The following is a 22,067-nucleotide window of genomic DNA, read 5'->3' on the forward strand; positions in this document are numbered from 1 at the left end:
TGCATTGCCTACACGTTGGACTTCTGGTCTTCTGCTTTCTGTCTGCATGACAAGAACCAGGGGAGGGAGTGAAGGGAAAGCCCTCTAACAGTGGCCAGATAGCCTGTCTACTCTGGTGCTCCTGCCATTGATATCGCCAGTAGAACTGCAAACAGGGAGAGAAGGCTAGAAACCGCTTCTGTGTCAGTTCCCAGATTCCTAACATCGTGACAATGATATTTACCCACTTACCTCATACAGGGTGGCTGCAAAATGTAGTGAATGTTTGCAAAGTATTTTGAAGGTAAACCCCTATATAAGTATGTGCTTGTTGTTTATTTGTATAGCATTAGCAATTAGAGGACCCAAGTGCATTTCTTACCAATTATTGCAGAATGTGCCAATGCACTGAGATGGTGAAAAACAAACAAAACACTCCAACTTTGTAACATCTAAAAAAGTATGAAAGAATATTGGACCATGTGTCTATGCTCCCTCCTAAAAAAGAATGTGAGACTGTTTTTAATGCCATCTCCCAATAGGCACCGTTTCTTGGGGGAAAAAGATAAATTGCATCAGTTCTCTCTGATGTATGGCTAGAAGAAGAATACAGAGTATTTGTAAGGAATTTACAAATTTGTGGCTCAGAGATATGTGTTTGTTTGTTTTCCCCTAAATTATGCTAAAAATGGCCAGTATTTTCAAATGGAAGTACCTAAAGTTAAGCATTTAAATCCTTACTTAGCTAAATAAGTATCCTAATTTTCAGAGGTACTGAGCATGTATGGCTCCTGTTGACTTCAATAAAAACTGCACCTTTTAGCATTGCTGAAAATTAGGTTACTAATTAGGTACCTAATGGCAGTTTAGGAGTAACCCTATCTGCCCGTATGAACCATATCCAAGTTGATGGGCTCATGCGCATCAAGAGTCCACTTGCAGAACTGGGCCATGAACAGGTATTTAGGTGTTTAGCTTTAAGCAGTCATTTTTGGCAATTTTTATCCTTGTGTGCAAATTGTAAATCTGTATGTAAATTTCTTTGTAATGTTTGTCAAATACAAATTGTGCTAAAACAATTCCGTAAACTCAGTGCTACAGATTACAAAGCTACCATTTTCTGCAGTATAAGTAGCACTCTGGAAACTTCATGATTTTATGCTAAGGCCCCAAAATTATGTTGGTTAATCACAATATTTCTAATTTCCTTCTTCCAATTGTAAAGGTTTGTGCTTCATTTCCAAGAACAGGAACTGAGTAATAATCAAGTAACCATTATCCTTTTCAGGTAACCTATTCTGGAGACAAAAAACAGTCAGAGTTGATGGGGTTCAGGATACAATGGAAGAGGGTGTGTGTATCTTCCTATTGATCAGTCCTAGGGAAGGGAAGGTCTACGCTTAAAACAAACCACAGGTGTGTTTCTTTTCAGGCCCTGTAGACAAGCAAATCTTAGCAGTCTTTTGGTTAACCATTTTAGCTACTTAGGAGATGGGTGAAATAACAAAAGAAAATAAATTAAAGAAAAGAAAGAGAAAAATGTAATTGCTTACACAAAAAATCAACAGCCTTGTCTTTATCATTCATTCAAACAGACCACTCTTACAAAGGAATTCTCTGTCTGTTTGGAAAACAAACAAATAACGAGACACTGAATGAACTTGAAACACCAGCAATTAGTTATCTAAATGCCAAACCATTCTCTTAAAACATAAAGAGCTTGATGGCACATTACACATGGAATTTGTTTTTCTCCCTTGTTGTTCAGGGAAAACAAAGTCTTCATTCATCCTGTTCTGAGATGTTACAACACCACAGTGGTGCAGCTGTGCCTCTGTAGCACTTCATTGAAGACGCTACTATGTTGATGGGAGATGTAGTTAAGCCACCTCCATGAGAGGTAGTAGCTATGCCAACTGGAGAAGCTCTCTCTAGAACTACATCTCTAAACTATGAGTACAATTGCTTTTTTGTAACAAGATTGTGATAAGATTGTGATCTGATGAAGTGAGCTGTAGCTCACGAAAGCTCATGCTCAAATAAATTGGTTAGTCTCTAGGGTGCCACAAGTACTCCTTTTCTTTTTGCGAAGACAGACTAACACGGCTGTTACTCTGAAACCTGAAGATTGTGATACACTCGCATCAGATTTGATCAGTTAAGTTGATGCCTTCCAGTTATGTAATTTGGAGACTTCTGGGAAAAACCCATGCATTTTTGAAGTGATGTCAGGACAATCTGATTACAGAGGCAAAACTCCCATTGACTTAAATGAGAGTTTTGTTTGAGCAAGCAGTTTATGATTAGGCCTTGAGTTAGTATTCAACAAATAATCCTGACATGTTTCTATGGGGAATTGCTCTTTTGGTGTCATGTTTCAGAAGAAAGATGACGGATACTAATGGTCATTAAAGACATCAGTGCACTTCTTGCAAGAGTGGTATGTTAAAACAAACATGCACCAGTATTTCAGGGCAGAAGATAACAGCATTGATGTTTGCTTTGGAGAAAGTTACTTGCTTTTCAGAAGAAAAGCACAGCTTTGGGGTAAAATGGACAAATCGTTCTCAGAATGCTTCCAGATCATGTAGTTACTCTTTTCAAAGTGATGTCAATCTTCAAGCAGTGATACTTGCTGCTAATTCTAGCTCAGTCTCTAAACTTCCCAAAAAGAAAAGGAGTACTTGTGGCCCCTTAGAGACTAACCAATTTATTTGAGCATAAGCTTTCGTGAGCTACAGCTCACTTCATCGGATGCATACTGTGGAAACTGTAGAAGATCTTTTTATACACACAAAGCATGAAAAAATACCTCCCCCCACCCCACTCTCCTGCTGGTAATAGCTTATCTAAAGTGATCACTCTCCTTACAATGTGCATGATAATCGAGGTGGGCTGAGGTTGATCATGGGATGGAAATTGTTGAAATCATGGTGGAATTCCTCAAGAGCTTCTTTTCCATGGGTCCAGATGATGATGTCATCAATATAGCGCAAGTAGAGTAGGGGCGTTAGGGGACGAGAGCTGAGGAAGCGTTGTTCTAAGTCAGCCATAAAAATGTTGGCATACTGTGGGGCCATGCAGTACCCATAGCAGTGCCGCTGATCTGAAGGTATACATTGTCCCCAAATGTAAAATAGTTATGGGTAAGGACAAAGATGGACTACAAGCCGTCAAGAACACTATCCCCGATAATGTCACAGCTAACCTGGTGGATGAACTTTGTGACTTTGTCCTTACCCTTACTCTACTTGCGCTATATTGATGACATCTTCGTCATCTGGACCCATGGAAAAGAAGCCCTTGAGGAATTCCACCATGATTTCAACAATTTCCATCCCACCATCAACCTCAGCCTGGTCCAGTCCACACAAGAGATCCACTTCCTGGACACTACAGTGCTAATAAACAATGGTCACATAAACACCACCCTATACCGGAAACCTACTGACCGCTATTCCTACCTACATGCCTCCAGCTTTCATCCTGACCACACCACACGATCCATTGTCTACAGCCAAGCTCTGCGATACAACCGCATTTGCTCCAACCCCTCAGACAGAGACAAACACCTACAAGATCTCTATCAAGCATTCTTACAACTACAGTACCCATCTGCGGAAGTGAAGAAACAGATTGATAGAGCCAGAAGAGTTCCCAGAAGTCACCTACTACAGGACAGGCCTAACAAAGAAAATAACAGAACGCCACTAGCCGTCACCTTCAGCCCCCAACTAAAACCCCTCCAATGCATTATTAAGGATCTACAACCTATCCTGAAGGATGACCCAACACGCTCACAAATCTTGGGAGACAGGCCAGTCCTTGCCTACAGACAGCCCCCCAACCTGAAGCAAATACTCACCAGCAACCACATACCACACAACAGAACCACTAACCCAGGAACCTATCCTTGCAACAAAGCCCATTGCCAACTGTGCCCACATATCTATTCAGGGGACACCATCATAGGGCCTAATAACATCAGCCACACTATCAGAGGCTCGTTCACCTGCACATCCACCAATGTGATATATGCCATCATGTGCCAGCAATGCCCCTCTGCCATGTACATTGGTCAAACTGGACAGTCTCTACGTAAAAGAATAAATGGACACAAATCAGATATCAAGAATTATAACATTCATAAACTAGTCGGAGAACACTTCAATCTCTCTGGTCACGCGATTAAAGACATGAAAGTTGCAATATTACAACAAAAAAACTTCAAATCCAGACTCCAGCGAGAAACTGTTGAGTTGGAATTCATTTGCAAATTGGATACAATTAACTTAGGCTTGAATAGAGACTGGGAGTGGCTAAGTCATTATGCAAGGTAACCTATTTCCCCTTGTTTTTTTCCTACCGCCTCACCCCTCCCCCCCCCCCGATGTTCTTGTTAAACCCAGGATTTGTGCTGGAAATGGCCCACCTTGATTATCATGCACATTGTAAGGAGAGTGGTCACTTTAGATAAGCTATTACCAGCAGGAGAGTGGGGTGGGGGGAGGTATTTTTTCATGCTTTGTGTGTATAAAAAGATCTTCTACAGTTTCCACAGTATGCATCCGATGAAGTGAGCTATAGCTCACGAAAGCTTATGCTGAAATAAATTGGTTAGTTTCTAAGGTGTCACAAGTACTCCTTTTCTTTTTGCGAATACAGACTAACACGGCTGTTACTCTAAACTTCCCAAGGCATTTCTGGACTCACTATTCATTTTCAGAAAACCTACTATGGGGGTATGCAAATGGGAAACACTGACCCCTGCACAAGGCTTCATGTCTTTCTTCTATGTTAATTCTGCTTTGGTCAAATTTGTGGACAGCACCAAAACTGGAGAGGATGTAAACCCACAGAAAAATAGAACCAAACTGCAAAATAACCTGGAGGAGTTAGAGCAGTGTGGCTCTGCCGACAATGTTATTCAAGGAAATAAACACATGGGGACTGTAACCAAACAGCTGCACCCATTACTCTAAAACAAATGTATTACTTTCTCTCTTTAATATGTTCTAGTATTATTCCTTCATGTGTCTAAGCATTCCGTTTGCATCATAGAAGATGCAAGATCAGGTTTAGGAGGTGAGGTGTCCATAAAAGCCTCTGTTTTAAGAAGTGATCCTTAATATGCAAATATTTGAGATCACTTGAGGAAAACTGAATGAGAAGTAATGAGGCCTGGAAAGGCAATATAAGCAGGAACACCCTCCATTTCTCTTAGGCCATTCACAGTGGGGAACACAGCAGAATGCTCCACCTGATGATGTCTTAAGTTTCCTGCTATAAACAGTAGAAATCAATGAGCTTTGGACCAGGTCGATTAAAGTCTTTCCATTGATTTCATTGTGCTTTGTATCAGACCCTGGAAAAAAAAAAGTTTAATCTACAGCCCTTCTTAAAATAGATTATAGGAGCTGTACTGTAGAAAGGAGTATGTATGGTATACTATGATTCAAATTGGCATAATGTTAAAATTGAAAGTTTTTAATGTTCCCTTAGCAAGGGTGAAAGTAACTTAAAGGACTTACCAGTACGCCGGAGTCCTGAGCAGGGGGTGTAGCCTCAACCAGAAGAGGTGGGGACTTTAAGTACCCTGGCCCTTTAAATCACCGCCAGAGTACTGCCGCTGCTGCTACCCCAGGGCTCCAGCAGTGGGGCTTGGGCAGCGATTTAAAGGGCCCAGGGCTCCGGCTGCTGCAGGGAGCCCTGGACCCTTTAAATCGCCGGCCTGGGGAAGCTGGTCAGGTCCAGCACGGTTTATTGACTCTTGCCAGTATGCCGTGCCGTACCGTGCCAGCTTACTTTCACCTTTACCCCTGAGTTATACATTTGGGGCAGGAGGTCTTACTATAATGAGTCTGTCATTATAGTGAATTTGTCATTACCTTTTTCTTATTAATTTTATATGATGTAATTATGGTTCATTCTAGTCTCACAGTTTAAGTTACAGATGGAAAAGGATTTCATATGAATTTTGTTATCCACAGATAAACCATGTCTGCTCCAGCTGATGAAACTGCAGGAGACCTGCCTGTGAGAGATGTAGGTCTAAATCTAGCTGGAATTGGAGGATTACAAGGTTTGTACCAGCTGTTGTTTATTACTGTGACAGACTTTGATCAGTGACTTTGTTGGCTTCCTTTTAAAAATGTTTCTTATATTCACACTTATGAAAATTAAGTTCAGATAATATTCAGAGTCTGGGTTAAATTCACAAAGATGTAAGATAATTCAGAGTTCATAGTACTACTTATATTGAGCTCAGGCCTACACGGTGCTGAGGATCTGCAAGTCCATCGAGCCATATCCAGTTTATCAACTGATGTTAGTGCGAGCAGAAGCTGTCCCATTGAACATGGGAGCAGAAGGCACTCAGCATCTCTGAGGAGGTGCTCTGCTCCTCTTAGAATCAGATCCATTTTATGTACTGTCATCTACTGTGTTGAGGCTTATTTCATAAATTAGAGTGAATTTCCTGGACTTTATCAGTTAATGTTTTTATAGTTTGGTGTGAATAAATTTACTTTGCTTTTAAAAAGGGACTCTGTCCAATCTATAAAAATGGACAGCTTACTTCTTAGATTGTTATGTGTTTACACATAAAGTGCTGTGAATCAGTTAAGCTATTTCCCCTCTATCATCTATTAGCTACCCAGTTTGCCATGTCATTTGTATGGGTATTCTATCCAGAGGATTGGAAAGCATTAAAAAGATTAGAAAATATGAGTTTATGATCATCAATTGGCAGACAGACTTGGCCAGGTGTTGAACATGAAACTACATTAAACTCATTTTTTAAAACTGGCTAGGTTTCAAAATGATGATATTCCTTTGGGAATCGTGAAAGTAATTTGCTGTGATTTTGTTTCTGCTTGTTAGAATCATCAGCTGTACAGAATGTGAAAGCTCGGCAAGCTGTCTCACGGATTAGTCGTGAGGAGCTAGAAGACCGTTTCCTGCGTTTGCATGATGAAAACATCTTACTTAAGCAGCATGCACATAAGCAAGAAGATAAAATTAAAAGGTTTGAATCTTCTTATTTTTTTAAACCAAAATCAAATTTGGAGAATATGTTCTTGTAAACCTTAATCATCAACAAATCAAAATAGTGTAAACAGGAGTAAGAAAGCCTTTCAGAGTGGTCTGTGAAATCCTTAGTACTCCTAAAACGGCCCACAGAAAATCTGGCAGCACAATGTTGTGTTATGTACATTCCCCTCTCTGATCTTACTCCACTGAGCTGATTTCTACTCAGAGACCGATCATGACACCTGAAATAGGAGGAGTCCTAGTACTACCTTTTCAGGTCCCAGGCGTGAACTGCTCTCCTACTGACATAAGCATGGTAGGCCTGTAGATCCTTCAATTCTGAGGAAATAGAGATGGAGGAAACCAAAAAGGAGGAGCAGGGAGGAGTGGAAAGGAGAAAAGAAAAAGGATCAACATTTTCAAGATAAGGGGAGAGAGTGAGGAGGAGACAGTGCATGCTGCCTTTAAAAAATCTTTTCATAGTTAAGAAGTACTAGGTTTGGTTCGGGGGGAAGGGTCAAGAGGAATAGAAAGGAGTAAAGATTTGGTGCCACATGTTGTAGTGATGGGGGTTTTATAGATTTCTAGATAAATATTGAGCAATAGGCTATTTACATGTGAAAATGCAAGGCGAGAGAAGAAAATGTAGGAGGAAGAGAGGAAAGATATAGACTGAAGAAAAGTAAATGAATTAGGCCTCGAAAGGGCTTAAATAAAGAGCAAATGGAGAAGTATGAGATGGGTGGGAGTGTATGTGTTTGTGTATATAAAAACTTTATATAACATTGCTAATTTGTGCTATGAGAAAACAATTGTCTCATACCCTCCATTTTGAACATGTACTTTTAAACAGATATATTCAGTAGAAAAATAAAAATGTATTGCAATATTCCCTTGTTTAAAGTGCTTTGCTCCATGTTACTTTAAAACATGGAATTTTGCTCATGAAAACATCTCATCCATTTCTCAGTCCCATTTAACAAGTATCTTCTCTATTGGAGCTACTCTGGATTCTGTTTGAAGCGAGATGACTCAGATTTTTTTTCTGACATTTCATGCTCTCATATAGTTGTATTTGCATACGATGATATGGATGATCTCATCTGTTTAGGTATGTATCCTCTAGCAGAGTTTCTCAAACATTTTTATAGTGTGGACCACACCTTAACAGAGAAATTGTTTTTTGGACCACCTGTCCTCTCGCTTGTCATTGCACAGATCACTTCCCCTCTCATTTGTAAACATATATCTTTTGACCACTACAGAAATTGGATACCTGTAAAACTGTTAGAAAAGCATTTGTGGATTTTTAGCTTCTCTTAATTCAGTTTAGCAGCTGGGAGCCAGGAGCAGAGCTAGCACAGTGTGATCAACCATGGGCTGCTGGTGTTCCAATGATCACAATTTAGGAATCTCCGATTTACAGAAACCACCTCTTGCATACTGTCAATTATGTCTAGTTTGTATGTACAAAGTACTTTTATGACATAGAAGATTGTAACCCGTCCACACTCCCTCAGTTTGGGGTGAATCCTGCATTCTTCGCTATGGGATGTAGTGCAGCTGTGTGGTGGAGGAGGTTTTGTGAATCTGTGCATTGGTGTACCCATCTGCCATGCACATCTTGGAGCCCATCTCCATTGGGGCTTTCATTATGTTGTTGTGTGGGGACAAAAATCCTAAAGACATCCACGAGGTTGAAAAAAGAGGTTGTAGAGGCACAAGCAGGGACTGGAGACTTCATCCCACATTTTGGATAGTCCACATGTAGCAGTTCAGCTCTCTATCCTACCTCACCCTCCCTGAAGTCTTTCCATCTTTACTTATCCTTTTAAAAGTGGCGCATTCTCAACTGTTTTCCTCATATCTACGGAGGAGTAGCTGTTCAATATCTTAAAAATCTTTAATCAGATCTAAATATGCCACCTTTTAAGCTCTTTAAGTGTTTTATTGTTTTTGTAGTATGGGACAGAATGAAAAAGGATCTATCTAGCTCAGTCTGTACAGGTCATTATTTTACATATTTGCATTGTAGCTTTCCCTGAAGCACCCAGTAATGACTGCTGCCAGGTACTTGATCAGATGGATCACATGTCCTTTTGTGTGGAATTTTCTATGTTTCAGACCAATGACAGAAGCACTGTGGACTGCCTAAACTCACGCAGTGTGCCCGTAATTGGCCACCTGGGTCATAATGCAGTGGATGCACTAAATGATATTTTAAATAAAAAATCAAACCCTCGGTACATTGTCTCTGTTGTGTGTGAGGAAGAAGTCTTAACCAATTCAGCTGCAAATTTCTTCCCAATGCTGGAGTCCTTGTAGCTAGAAGCATGGATTGAATATGCAGTAGAAATATATATATATCAGAAAATTGCTTGCAGGCAGTTCTGTGACATCCCAAAGCTATTCTGAATTATTTTTTGTTGTTTCACTTTTGTTCTTTTAAGTAAAAGCTTCTGTCTGTACCCATTCTTAAGTAAAACAAACTCCTTTAAACAAATGAAGTGTGTCTTTGTTTTCCATCTCCTGTCTGGGCCTCTGCAAAAATAGATTCCCCATAAACTAGATACAGCTCTTAAAGATGTGCGACCAATTTTGTAAAGTCTTGAACTTGTCTCCCTCATCAAAGCCACCTTTTCTTTCTTTCTATGCCAAGTTTTTTGTATTCACTGCTGGGCATGTTTTATGTTCTTGCATATTACATCACTCCCATGTGCCCTCTCTGTCTTTTGTTCTGGCTTACCAATGTTTATCAAAACTAAAAGAAATCAAAGGTACAACTCTTGAGATGCCAAAAGCAAAATTTTTATCCTTTTAAAGACAGATGAAAACCACACTTCCTGCATCTAATTATATCCCACAGCTAATCATTACTTCTCTTAGCACACTGGTACTACATGCTGAATATAAAATTTACCATGGCAACATGAACTATTAAGATTCTTTCTCCTGAGGAGCTTTCTAGGCATGCTCACCTACACTCTTTAGCATTTTTAGAACTGAAATGTGGTTTAAAATACTACAGTGAAAGTTGAAACAATACATCACTGAAATGCTGCATATTATTAGCATGTGTTCAATAGTTTAATGTTTTGTGGAACTGTAGTTTTTATACATTGCCCCACCACATCCCCAATCTGTATCTGTACTTAACAGAATGCAGAGTTCCTCTATAAGGTCATGCATTAAAAATTATATTTAAGGAGCATATGGACTAAATATGTGTCCTCTCTTTACTAACCTTAAATGATAAGCCTTAGGAAACTGTTATTTGTCAGTGCTATAAAGCAGATTGCTGCCCAGTGGTTTCAATTATCTTCAAAGGTTTCTTCACAGGCAGTAATAGTTGTATCAAAACCTGCAATTTATTATTCAGGTTTTACGCTGAAGACTTCACAGTGATTATGTTCTTTTCAACACAATGGTTTTTATGCTGACTTTTCACATTCTTTTTCATCTTTTTATTATTTCCACAGAATGGCCACCAAGTTAATTCGGCTTGTTAATGACAAGAAAAGATCTGAGCAGATTGGTGGTGGCCCCAAGCGGTTGGGCCAGGATGTGGAGCTTGAAGAAATGATTGAGCAGCTGCAAGAGAAAGTTTGTGAGCTTGAGAAACAAAATGAAGGCATCCGCAAGAGACTCATTTCAACCAAACAGCAGCTCCAAGTTCAAGGCCATCGGCACACTCCATACAGCTATGTTCAATCTCGCATTAACACTGGTCTCAGAAAAGTGAACGAGGCTGTCGCCATCCCAGAGCGCACAAGGAAAGGTATAATTAAAATTGAGATTATGTGCTAATAACTTTTTAATAGACAATATCCTGATTGGGTCTAGGCTCTACTCTCTGATACATGCGTGTACAACATTGCAAATCTTTGAAAAATAATTATACATATGTAGATTCTGGAAGTTATATGTTGAGATAGAATCATCGTTAATGCAGGTTTTTACATTCAAGACTTTCCATTGACTACAAGAGGAGTAGAATTGGGCACTCATTTTCAATCTTGTATATGAGGTAATTAAATTATATAAGAGAGTTCAATTATATATGTTACATTTTTATAAGGAGAAAGTTTGTGAAGGGATTTGTGTTTGGATAGTTTATTGTATCTATCCAAATAACTTGTAAAAAATAGTCATGGGGCCTGATCCAAAACCCATTGAATCAGCTGGAGACTCCCCATTAACTTCTATGAGTTTTGTGTCAGACTCATGGTCAGGTACATTGCGTATTTGTCCTTTTTTTTTTTTTTTTTTCTTTCAAATTTTCAGTTTCTCCATAAAGAGAATATCCCATACTCTTGCAAACATTCATTCAGCTGGGAAAGCACATTGAGATTATTAGTTACTATGACACTTTGACCTGCCAAAAATAAAGTAATTCTGACACTTTTAGACAGGCAATGAAAAGTAATAAGCTTTTGCATTTTACTCTCCTAATGTTTATATAGTGTGAAATTTTTAATACCTAATAACTGTGTTCTTTCAGCCTTTTGTGATATCATGAATTACAATTAGACATTTCAATTAGTCTGCCTCTACAATACTGTAGTTAAATGTGGTGCAAGGACAGAAAACTAGGAATGCTCTATGACACACTATAAATGGTCTTCAGCTTGGAAGAGCAAACTATTGTAGCTTAGACCTATTCTTGCAAAATTCTTTCAGATATATTGTTAAGCAGAGATTCTTTCTATTTGTTTCATGTCTCTCTGTGTTGCAGTTAAAGATTGCTGCCTTGTCTTTAAAAAAAGAAAAAAAGTGATAACCCTAGTGTCTTGGCTAATATTTTGTTCTCCAAGGCAGAGGTGAGCATTGCCTGCTGTATTTGCATATCTAATTGTAGCACTATCAGTTTGACTACAGTAACTCCTTTTTCTTTCTGTGTAAAGCATTTTGGGATATGAAAGGAGCCCTAGTTTTTGCTTTATTTGCATTTGTACGTTTTAGTCTTATGGGTGAGAAAATACAACCATGGCAGCTAAAATTGGCATACATGCACTTTGTGGAAAGATTGTGATATTCTGTTCTCCTGCTTGGCAATCTTACAAAGATTTATTTTATTGCAAAAAAAAAAAGTATTCTTATTATTATTATTATTATTATTATTATTGCCTCTGCAGAGCCCTACTGTAGGAGTTGCATGGCTGGCCATATGTCTACAGAATCTAATTTGAGTAGCAGTGGTCACCTAGGGGCAAGCACAATTTACTTAAGACATACATCCAACAGCTGGGTGTATAAAAACAGCAAGATAGCTCACATATTGTGAGAGAAGTCACAATTCAGGGTAACTGCATCTGTATTCCCCATCTCTGGTCCAGTAAGGACACCCACTCTAGGCTCCCAGCTCCTCAACTGTGACCTCTCATGGGCAGAAACCCATGTCTCTCTCCCTCCTGACTGTGGTTTTTCCAGGCAGCATTGTTCCCCAGCAAATCAGACTGCCTAAGCAGGCTTGCCCTGCTTTCTCCTCAGAGGCTACAAACAGCATAATTGCCCACATTACAAGTTACCACAGAGCCCTTTTTAAGCAGGCACATTTATTTTTAAGTTGAAAGCATTACTGAGAAAACATATTAAAAACAAAGACCCTACACCCATGCTATAAGGCTTACCAGAGGTCATTCCAACTCACTCTTAGGCTCTGGCAGGTCCTTCCAACCCGTCTCTAAGGATTTCTCACCTCCTGCCTCTTCTCCCTAACCCTAACACTCCCCCCCGAACGGAAGGTTCTTTTCGTTTGCTGGATCAGAAACATGACTCTGAGTCAGTTTAAACTCAGGCTAAAAGTGAATTTGCCTAATCACCTCCCACTATCCTTAGTTCCTGGAATGCTGTACAATCCCTTGCCCTCAATGATACATAAAAATACAGTAAGGTCTCCCAAACATACTGCAGGAAATTGCCTAATATCTCTATCTGAGAGTAAACAAGGAGAAACCATCTCAATCCGAATTCAGGTTCTGACTTTCAGAGGGGCCATCCTAGATTCTACATAAGATGTAGCTTGCTTGCTTACCTGAGGACAAGTTCCGAGATCTCATCCAGCCAAGTCTCTCTTATCGAAAGCTTGGTAGGTCTAGGCTAGAAAGCACAATGAGAATTTATTTGTGAATGTTAGGCCTGACAGGAGTCTGCACTTTTATAAATCCTTTCTTTTAGGGAATGTCTAAAAGACTGTGCATTTAGTTCATTTTATGAGCTTGTTGGTGTTCCTGTATATTGAACATCTCACAACTCACTCATCTAGAGGGACGGCAGCCTCAGTGACATGTATCTTCAGTGTGCTCTTGTCTGAAGTCTGAAAAGCTGATGTATTGAGTTCAGTTCACGCATTAGCAAATCACTAATCTCTTGATGCTGCAATAAGATTAGATGTTGGATTTGGGAGGTCTGTTCAACTAGCCTAGCAGAGCTCTTCAGGGAGGTTACATCTAGCTAGCGCCTTTCAGTGGTACAAACTACTAATCATGGTCCTGTGACTGCTAAACTAGGTACATGACTCCTCCAGTATGGCTCCATAGAGTTAGTCCAATCAGAGAACAAGAATAGTTGCTAGGCAGTAACCATTTTTTAAATTATCATTACTGTTCAGTCTTCCTGCACTGAAGCTGGTATTTATGTTCTTTGCTTGTCAAATTACAATAAATACCTCCTTCTAACCCATATCAAAGCCTATTGATAACATTTCCCTGTAACCATGCATGCTGTTTTGTCCATACTGGAATTTTGATACCTGAACTGTGTGGTGTGTATTCTGAATTTATACATAGCATTCTGTTGTGTATTTGATATAAAAATACCCTTTATGATATCTATATAATAAGTACAGATATTTATATTGTGTAAGGATTTTTTCCCTTATGTTAAATATCTTTTTCATGAACTTCAGTGTCAGAAATATGCCTCTCTGTTTTCTTTATTTCTAGGAATGAGATTTCAGGATGTAGAACTGAGATCCCCCCAACCCATGCTCCCAAGATACGGACATAGTTTGCTTGAAGAAGCAAGGGCTGAGATAAGAAATTTGTATGATATTTGTATTTCTTAATTTTCTATAATATACAATTATTAGTATATGTGATATTAGTGAGAAAAAACACATTTTGCAACCATCAAAGTGTCTTACAGGGCTTCCACTCCAACAAAACATGGGGCCTTAGGATCTGGCATTGATTGTACTGGCATCAGCAACACTGCACGAGAGATTTAGAAATAGAAAGTATAAGGATCCCTTATCAAATTGCATTGGGCAGATAAATTTAATAGAGTAAAATGTATGTACTCTAGTTGGAATTTGGTCAGGTTTTAACACCCTTACTCATGCAAAATTTGCCTTGGAATCTTTTTATGACTCTTAGTGGCCAGAGCAGTTAATTTCTAACTTATGTTTCGTTCAAAAACCAGCACTTCTTGCAAGCACAGTGTCCCCTATCCCCATGCTAGGCTATTGGGTTAACACTGACAGAAGGAAGAAAGCTACCTATGAAATTATTACCAACACACTTCTTGAAGCACCTGGATTTTAGTCTAGAGATCTCCCATCAAAGTGGTGACCTAACTTAGATGTTACTTAACTGATGAACTGTGAAGATTCCTAGTCCAAGCGAGTGGGCCAGATTCTGTACTGTGCGTCTTGGACGGTGCAGCCCAGAGAATGGGGGTGGCAAAGCTGGCTTTAAGGATATGTCTACACAGCAAAGAAAAACCTGCGACTGGCCCATGCCAGCAGGCTTGGGCTTGGGCTGCAGTGCTGTTTCTTTGCTGTGTAGAATTCCGGGCTCAGGGACTCTCCCACCTCGCCAGCCATGGTTGTCTAGTTGCTCTGTAGACACACCGTGAGTCATCTTTGCATTTCCTAGGTTCCAAGCTGCTCTTCAATTCAATTGGCATGCATTGTAAGTTAGACTTGGAGCACAGAGAACCTCTGGCACATCCCTGCTCTGAGGGCTGTGTTATCCAAGGGTGTGGTGGGGAGGGGAAACGTAGCAAAAGTAGTTAATTTCTAACTTAAAGTTACAGGACTCTGTTATAGTATTTTTCTGCCCTAAAACTTATCAGTACCTATTCTAGTTTTCTGAGGTCTGGCTTTTCCTAAGTCCATTTTTTGCGTATGGCAAAAAACATTTGTCAGTAACATTTATCCAAGTCAGATTTATTTGAGGACCCAAAAGGGCTAAATTTTCAATATAGGCATAAACTAAATTGTCCCTTGGGTGTAAATTCCACCCACTTAAAGGAGTTTAGAATACTGTTGATATGACCCCTGAATTTGGTCCCTGGTGAACAGTTAAAGGGGTGATTTCAAAATACAATACATAATAATTTTCACTGAGTAAAATATGCAGTAAATGTACCTTACCTCTTGGAGTGAATGGTAAGCATAGTTTTCTCAAGATGCAACATATATATTTACTAGAGTTAATAGCTAGCAACTGTATCTAACATACAAAAAATTGTATAGTGAAAGAGACTATTAATAAAGACATACAAGGTAGCCACACTGAATACTACCTCTATAATTGCAATGGAAAAAATATGAGGTTACTTTGCCAAGAAACATTCCAGATCTGGTCATTTGTCTATTAAGATGATTCTCAAAGTTACCAATATACCATTTTTTGATTAATATGATGTGCTGATCTGCTCATCTTTCAGGGCAAACCCAGATCTGGGTGGAATTCACCTGAAATATCACTGCATCAGAATAAATTCCACTACTTGTAAAAGTTAGTAATTTTGATGCAGATTGCCTAAATTGCAGTGCACACCACCACATAACCCAAAATAAAAGTTTAAAAATGGAGTTCCCTCTTTTAGTCCATTGAGGATTTGTTAATCTTCTCATGCCTGGAGGTGAAGTTTTCCTGCCCCCAAACATTCTGGCAGCAGAAAATTAAGAATAGGACACACTTAATATGTCATGTAAATAAATCAGATGTGATATGACATAATAGCTTATGCTAAACAAATTAACTTAATTTAAGCCATCTACGATATGCTGTTTTAAAGATGTTATGAAGGGTTTAGCTATTGTAATTGAAAATGTGGCTAATATTTGATCATCTAATTTTTTTTTGGACTATTTGCATCCCCCTACATGAACTAAGTGTGCATGTAGGTCTTATAAAAAACCTCTAAACACAAGCTGCTTTGTTAACTTGCAGGGAAAACATGATTGAGTCACAAAAGGGACAGATTGAAGAATTGGAGCACACTGGAGAAGTGCTAAGGAATCAGCTAAGGAAGAAGGAAAAAGAGTTTGAAGAATCCGTTCTGCAACTGAAAGAGCAAAAAGCAACAGGGCAAAGGTATTCTGAAAAATGGAAGCTTCCATATTACAAAGCCATAAAGCCTTCTATATGTATTAGGGTGAAGCTAATTATGTCCTAATTCATATATCCTCCATATTTCTCAAAACAGTACAGGACATTTAGATAATGATTCTAGAAACAAATGAAGTTTGTTGTGCTTATTTCTTTGTGTGGTAATGCTGAGTACTAAGGCATTCAAGTAAAGCCTTGTCCTGCCTGACCCTGGCCAGTTAGTATGCTGAAGGTAGGCCCTGACCCTAAGTTTACACACTAGGCCAGATATAGGGGCAGGCAATCTCCTGGAGTGCCGGGCTTGGGAGGCACTGGGCTTGGAATGCTGTTTTTGTTGTTAGCGACAAAAGGGAAAATAGAATGCTTGAAGTAAAATGTTTTACAAGTCCTATTTTGTAATTTATCATCTTATATGACCGGAATAAATCATGCATGCAAATCATGAATCAAAGATGTGAAATGGGCTGCAAATGCAATAAAAAATTAGGTATTCAAAAGTTTAACAAACTTTTGTTAAAAGGGAGGGAGGGGGCACCGAAGATGCTCCTTACCTGGGGAGCCATTTGTTTTAGAGCCAGCCCTGTTCACACATATGATGATCTCAGTCAAATGAACATGAAGCTGTTAAATGCAATAAAATGATGACATGCACAGATGTTTAAATGCATACAGCAGAATGCCCTCTATAGGTATGCAGGGGAAGAAACTGAAGACTGTTGTATTCTTTCCTCCTCTTTGCTACCTCTCATTTTTTTCCCTGACTTCTCTTCTTGTTTTTATTCCTATATATTTCTCCTTCTACTTTTCCTAATTCCTCACTTTTCTTATCTTTCCCTTTCTTCTTTTATCCTCATCATCTGTCCTTCTTTTTTGTTCTGTTATTCTCTACCCTCAACATTTTCTTTTCTCCTTTGCATTATTTTTTCTCACCACATTTTTGTTTCTAATTTCCCTTATTCTCATCCAGTTCTACTTCTGTGCTTATTTTTTATCTTCTTCCTGACTTTCCTAATGACTTACATCTCTCTTTTTGTTTAAAGTTAATATTTTGACTTTTAGAACTGAATTGACGCAAGAAATCTCTCTGCCAGCTCTGTATCTTTTTAAGAGTTAGACAGGACAGGTCTATTGAGTGGCCTGATCTTGTTACAGCTACACTCAACAGCACTTTGCTCTCCTTTTGTCATCTTGTGTCTTCCTCCTCAATCTTAACTCACACCCATTATCTATTGCTACTTTTCATTATAGTTTAATTTAGGGCTCACTATTCTATTTCATGCAGGCGAAAATCCAGTTGACTTCAATGGAAGTTTCTGCAGACTTAATACTGGCAAATTAGGCCCTTAATTATACCATACATCGTTCTGGGCAGGAACCTTGGCTTATGTGTCTGTACGCATCAGTAGCACTACATATTTAATAAATGTTGATGCTGAATTATTTAGCATATCATAATTGATCTCAGTCTAGAACGTCTTTCTTTTAAAACATAACGTGAATAGTTTAAAAGGGTATTAGCAATACTTCCACTTAGAAAAAAATCTGTATGTATTATGTATATATTTTACCTTAACTTTAGAGATTCTAAATATATGCAATCTATAATAGTACTGTAAATCTATAGTTATTTACATTAATAAAATGACTGTACAGGTACCAGTAACACTGTTATTTGTAGGTTTCCATTCCTGTCTGCATAAGCTCAGGTTTGAAATTCTGGAAGTATTTCCTAGATATCTGATTCCTTATTTAAAACCTGGCCCTGAAATGTTAGAAATCTATATACTAGTAGTTCCTGACATTTATGGCACATAATGTTTACAGAAAATATAATTGAAATTCCTTGCAGTTGTTGTTTAATCAACCAGTTTGGTTTGTCATCAACTTGGCATAAGCTTTTAGTCATCCCAAGCCTGTAATTGGCATGAAATAGGAACTAAAACACCCTTTTATTAAAATCATGTTTTTTTCCTGTTGTTGTGGCCCCTAGAACACTCAGATGTGATTTTTGCATATGTTCCACATAATCTTTTGTTAGCAAAACTCTTGTGTCCTTGCAGCCCATGTGTCTGTGGTTTTTAAACCAAATTCAATATAAAAAGTAAACAATATAATGTATGTAATTTCCCTATTTGTAAAGGAGGTGCTACAGTAAATAAAAAAGAGTTCACTGTGAAATCACATGCACATGGATATAAAAAGTAAAAAATTAAGTGTACTGGGGACCACCCCAAGCCCAAAGCAGCCTGAAATCCAAGAATCACAAAGGTGGCTCAAAGCCACTTTGACCTCGCAGTTCCACCCCATCCTGCACTTAGATTTTCTATGCTGCACTTCAAAACAGGCACAACACAGAACATAAACTAGTGTCTGTCCAAGTGGGTTAGACCAGGGGTTCTCAAACTGGGGTTCGGGACCCCTCAGGGGGGTCACGGGGTTATTACATGGGGGTCGTGAGCTGTAAGCCTCCAGCCCAAACCCCCCTTTGCCTCCAACATTTATAATGGTGTTAAATATAATTAAAAGTGATTTTAATTTATAAGAGGGGCCGCACTCAGAGGCTTGCTATCTGAAAGGGGTCACCAGTGCAAAAGTTTGAGAACCACTGGGTTAGACTATGCATTGAGGGGACTATTGCAGCATTCACTAGTACAGCTGCAGATACTGTGTTTCTTATAATTTTCCATTAGAAGTTTTGTTTTTTAAATAGGGGCATATTACTTTGAGAAACTTGGCACATAGGATATCAGGCTGGTTACATTTTTTAAACATAACATTTAATTTAATTTAGTTTGGTTGTATTTAATTTAGAGATGGACAGAATATAATTACTTCATGGTTGGATGATTTCTACAGAACATAGTGCTCAAGCCAAAATGCTTTTATTCTGAACAATTACATTTTTGCAAGCAGCTAGTCCTTCAAGTAACTTAATTGCTCTTGGTATTTTCCAAAAACATATTTTGAAGCCGCTCAGAAGTGCATTTGTGAAACAGATACTTGACAATGCCCTTCATCTTTCATCTCTCAGTATAGAAAAATAGTGTATTTTGTATATATAATAGCATTTTTTTTGCAACAGAACTTCAGGATCAGGCCTATTGAAAACACAGATTTAGGAGAATAGTACATTAAATTTTCTTGATTACAGTGTTTGCATTGTAGCAGTTCCATTCCCAGATTAGAAGGACCAGACATGGTAGACTTAATACAGCATTGGGGATTCAGTAGAACTACACATGAGTAAAACTTTGCCAAATAAGACCCACTGCAAACATAAACTTGTACTCACGTTTCCATCTGACTTCTCACGCCTGACTTCTCATGCTCACGCTTGTTCGTGTGTCTGCAGATCAGAGATTTGCTGATTGTTGGATAGGTATTTATTTAACTTCGCACACATCCAAATCCCTATTTCCACATGAAAAAACTGAGTTGGACTAAAAGCAGAAATGTAAATGTGCACACAAAGATGCATGTTGTCCTGATTTCTATGTGTATAGTTCTAAATTGAAATGGTTAATATATAATTTGATATGTGAATTGAAACAGTTCTAATTTCTCTTGTATAAACATCTAATAATGACACTAATGTGATACTTAAGAGTAAATGATTGCTTTTTTTTTATTTGACCACCATTAAAAGAAATAAGAGGTACAAAACAAAAACTCTATTAAAAGTTTCAGAGTAGCAGCTGTGTTAGTCTGTATCCGCAAAAAGAAAAGGAGTACTTGTGGCACCTTAGAGACTAACAAATTTATTTGAGCATAAGCTTTCGTGAGCTACAGCTCACTTAATCGGATGCATGCAGTGGAAAATACAGTCGGGAGATTTATATACACAGAGAACATGAAACAATGGGTGTTACCATACACACTGTAACAAGAGTGATCAGGTAAGGTGAGCTATAACCAGCAGGAGAGCGGGGAGGAAAAAAGCTTTTGTACTCATGATCAAGGTGGGCCATTTCCAGCAGTTGACAAGAATGTGTGAGGAACTGTGGAGGGAGAGGGGGGGAATAAAGATGGGGAAATAGTTTTACTTTGTGTAATGACACATCCACTCCCAGTCGTTATTCAAGCCTAAGTTAATTGTATCCAGTTTGCAAATTAATTCCAATTCAGCAGTCTCTCGTTGGAGCCTGTTTTTGAAGTTTTTTTTTGTTGAAGAATTGCCACTTTTAGATCTGTAATCGAGTGACCAAAGAGATTGAAGTGTTCTCCGACTGGTTTTTGAATGTTATAATTCTTGACATCTGATTTGTGTCCATTTATTCTTTTATGTAGACTGTCCGGTTTGGCCAGTGTACATGGCAGAGGGGCATTGCTGGCACATGATGGCATATATCACGTTGGTAGATGTGCAGGTGAACGAGCCTCTGATAGTGTGGTTGATGTGTTTAGGCCCTATGATGGTGTCCCCTGAATAGATATGTGGACATAGATGGTGTAGTTTCTTTTGGTAACCCACAGTAGGAACAGAGGGGTAATGGCTTGTAGAAAGTGGTGTTGGAGGGCTGCCTAGCAGCCTCTTGTTCATATTCCGACTTATTCATGATGATGACAGCACCTCATTTGTCAGCCTTTTTGATTATGATGTCAGAGTTGTTTCTGAGGCTGTGGATGGCATTGTGTTCTGCACGGCTGAGGTTAAGGGGCAAGTGATGCTGCTTTTCCACAATTTCAGCCCATGCACGTCGGCAGAAGCGCTCTATGTAGAAGTCCAGTCTGTTGTTTTGACCTTCAGGAGGAGTCCACCCAGAATGCTTCTTTTTTGTAGTCTTGGTAGGAAGGTCTCTGTGGGTTAGCATGTTGTTCAGAGGTGTGTTGGAAATATTCCTTGAGTCGGAGACATCAAAAATAGGATTCTAGGTCACCACAGAACTGTTTGTGGGGGTGGAGGGACAGAAGGAGAGGCAGATTCTTCTGCTGGGCTAAGAGTATAGTTGGACAGATTGACAATATTGCTGGGTGGGCTAAGGGAACCACTGTTGTGGCCCCTTGTGGCATGTAGAAGTTTAGATAATTTAGTGTCCTTTTTCTTTTGTAGAGAAGCAAAGTGTGTGTTGTAAATGGCTTGTATAGTTTTTGTAAAGTCCAGCCACGAGGAAGTTTGTGTGGAAGGTTGGCTTTTTATGAGAGTATCCAGTTTTGAGAGCTCATTCTTAATCTTTCCCTGTTTGCTGTAGAGGTTGGAGCAAATGCGATACAACCGCATTTGCTCCAACCCCTCAGACAGACAAACACCTACAAGATCTCTATCAAGCGTTCTTACAACTACAGTACCCACCTGCTGAAGTGAAGAAACAGATTGACAGAGCCAGAAGAGTACCCAGAAGTTACCTACTAGAGGACAGGCCCAAAAAAGAAAATAACGGAATGCCACTAGCCATCACATTCAGCCCCCAACTAAAACCTCTCCAACACATCATCCAGGATGTATAACCTATCCTGAAGGACAACCCATCACTCTCACAGATCTTGGGAGACAGGCCAGTCCTTGCTTTCAGACAGCCCCCCAACCTGAAGCAAATACTCACCAGCAACCACACACCACACAACAAAACCACTAACCCAGGAATCTATCCTTGCAACAAAGCCCATTGCCAACTGTGCCCACATATCTATTCAGGGGACACCATCATAGGGCCTAATCACATCAGCCACACTATCAGAGGCTCGTTCACCTGCACATCTACCAACGTGATATATGCC

At 39.1% G+C, this 22,067-nt stretch overlaps 1 protein-coding gene across 13 annotated transcripts in view; it reads left to right on the forward strand.

The window, feature by feature from the left end:
• RPGRIP1L (RPGRIP1 like) overlaps window positions 1–22,067 on the forward strand; it is a 142,080-nt gene that overhangs the window by 2,883 nt on the left and 117,130 nt on the right. For 11 of the 13 annotated variants that reach the window (XM_073307593.2, XM_073307597.2, XM_073307598.2 and 8 more), the window contains exons 2-7: window positions 1,268–1,395; window positions 5,970–6,061; window positions 6,862–7,006; window positions 10,491–10,789; window positions 13,956–14,055; window positions 16,194–16,337. In XM_073307593.2, the coding sequence (XP_073163694.1) occupies window positions 5,977–6,061; window positions 6,862–7,006; window positions 10,491–10,789; window positions 13,956–14,055; window positions 16,194–16,337 (773 nt within the window). In that variant the 5' untranslated portion in view covers window positions 1,268–1,395; window positions 5,970–5,976. Of the gene's footprint in view, window positions 1–240; window positions 284–1,267; window positions 1,396–5,969; window positions 6,062–6,861; window positions 7,007–10,490; window positions 10,790–13,955; window positions 14,056–16,193; window positions 16,338–22,067 lie in introns of all 13 variants that reach the window. The other 2 variants (XM_073307594.2, XM_073307595.2) reach the window with 2 other exon arrangements.

This window comes from Lepidochelys kempii, chromosome 12 (genome assembly GCF_965140285.1).
Source record: "Lepidochelys kempii isolate rLepKem1 chromosome 12, rLepKem1.hap1, whole genome shotgun sequence".
Lineage (NCBI taxonomy): Eukaryota > Metazoa > Chordata > Testudines > Cheloniidae > Lepidochelys > Lepidochelys kempii.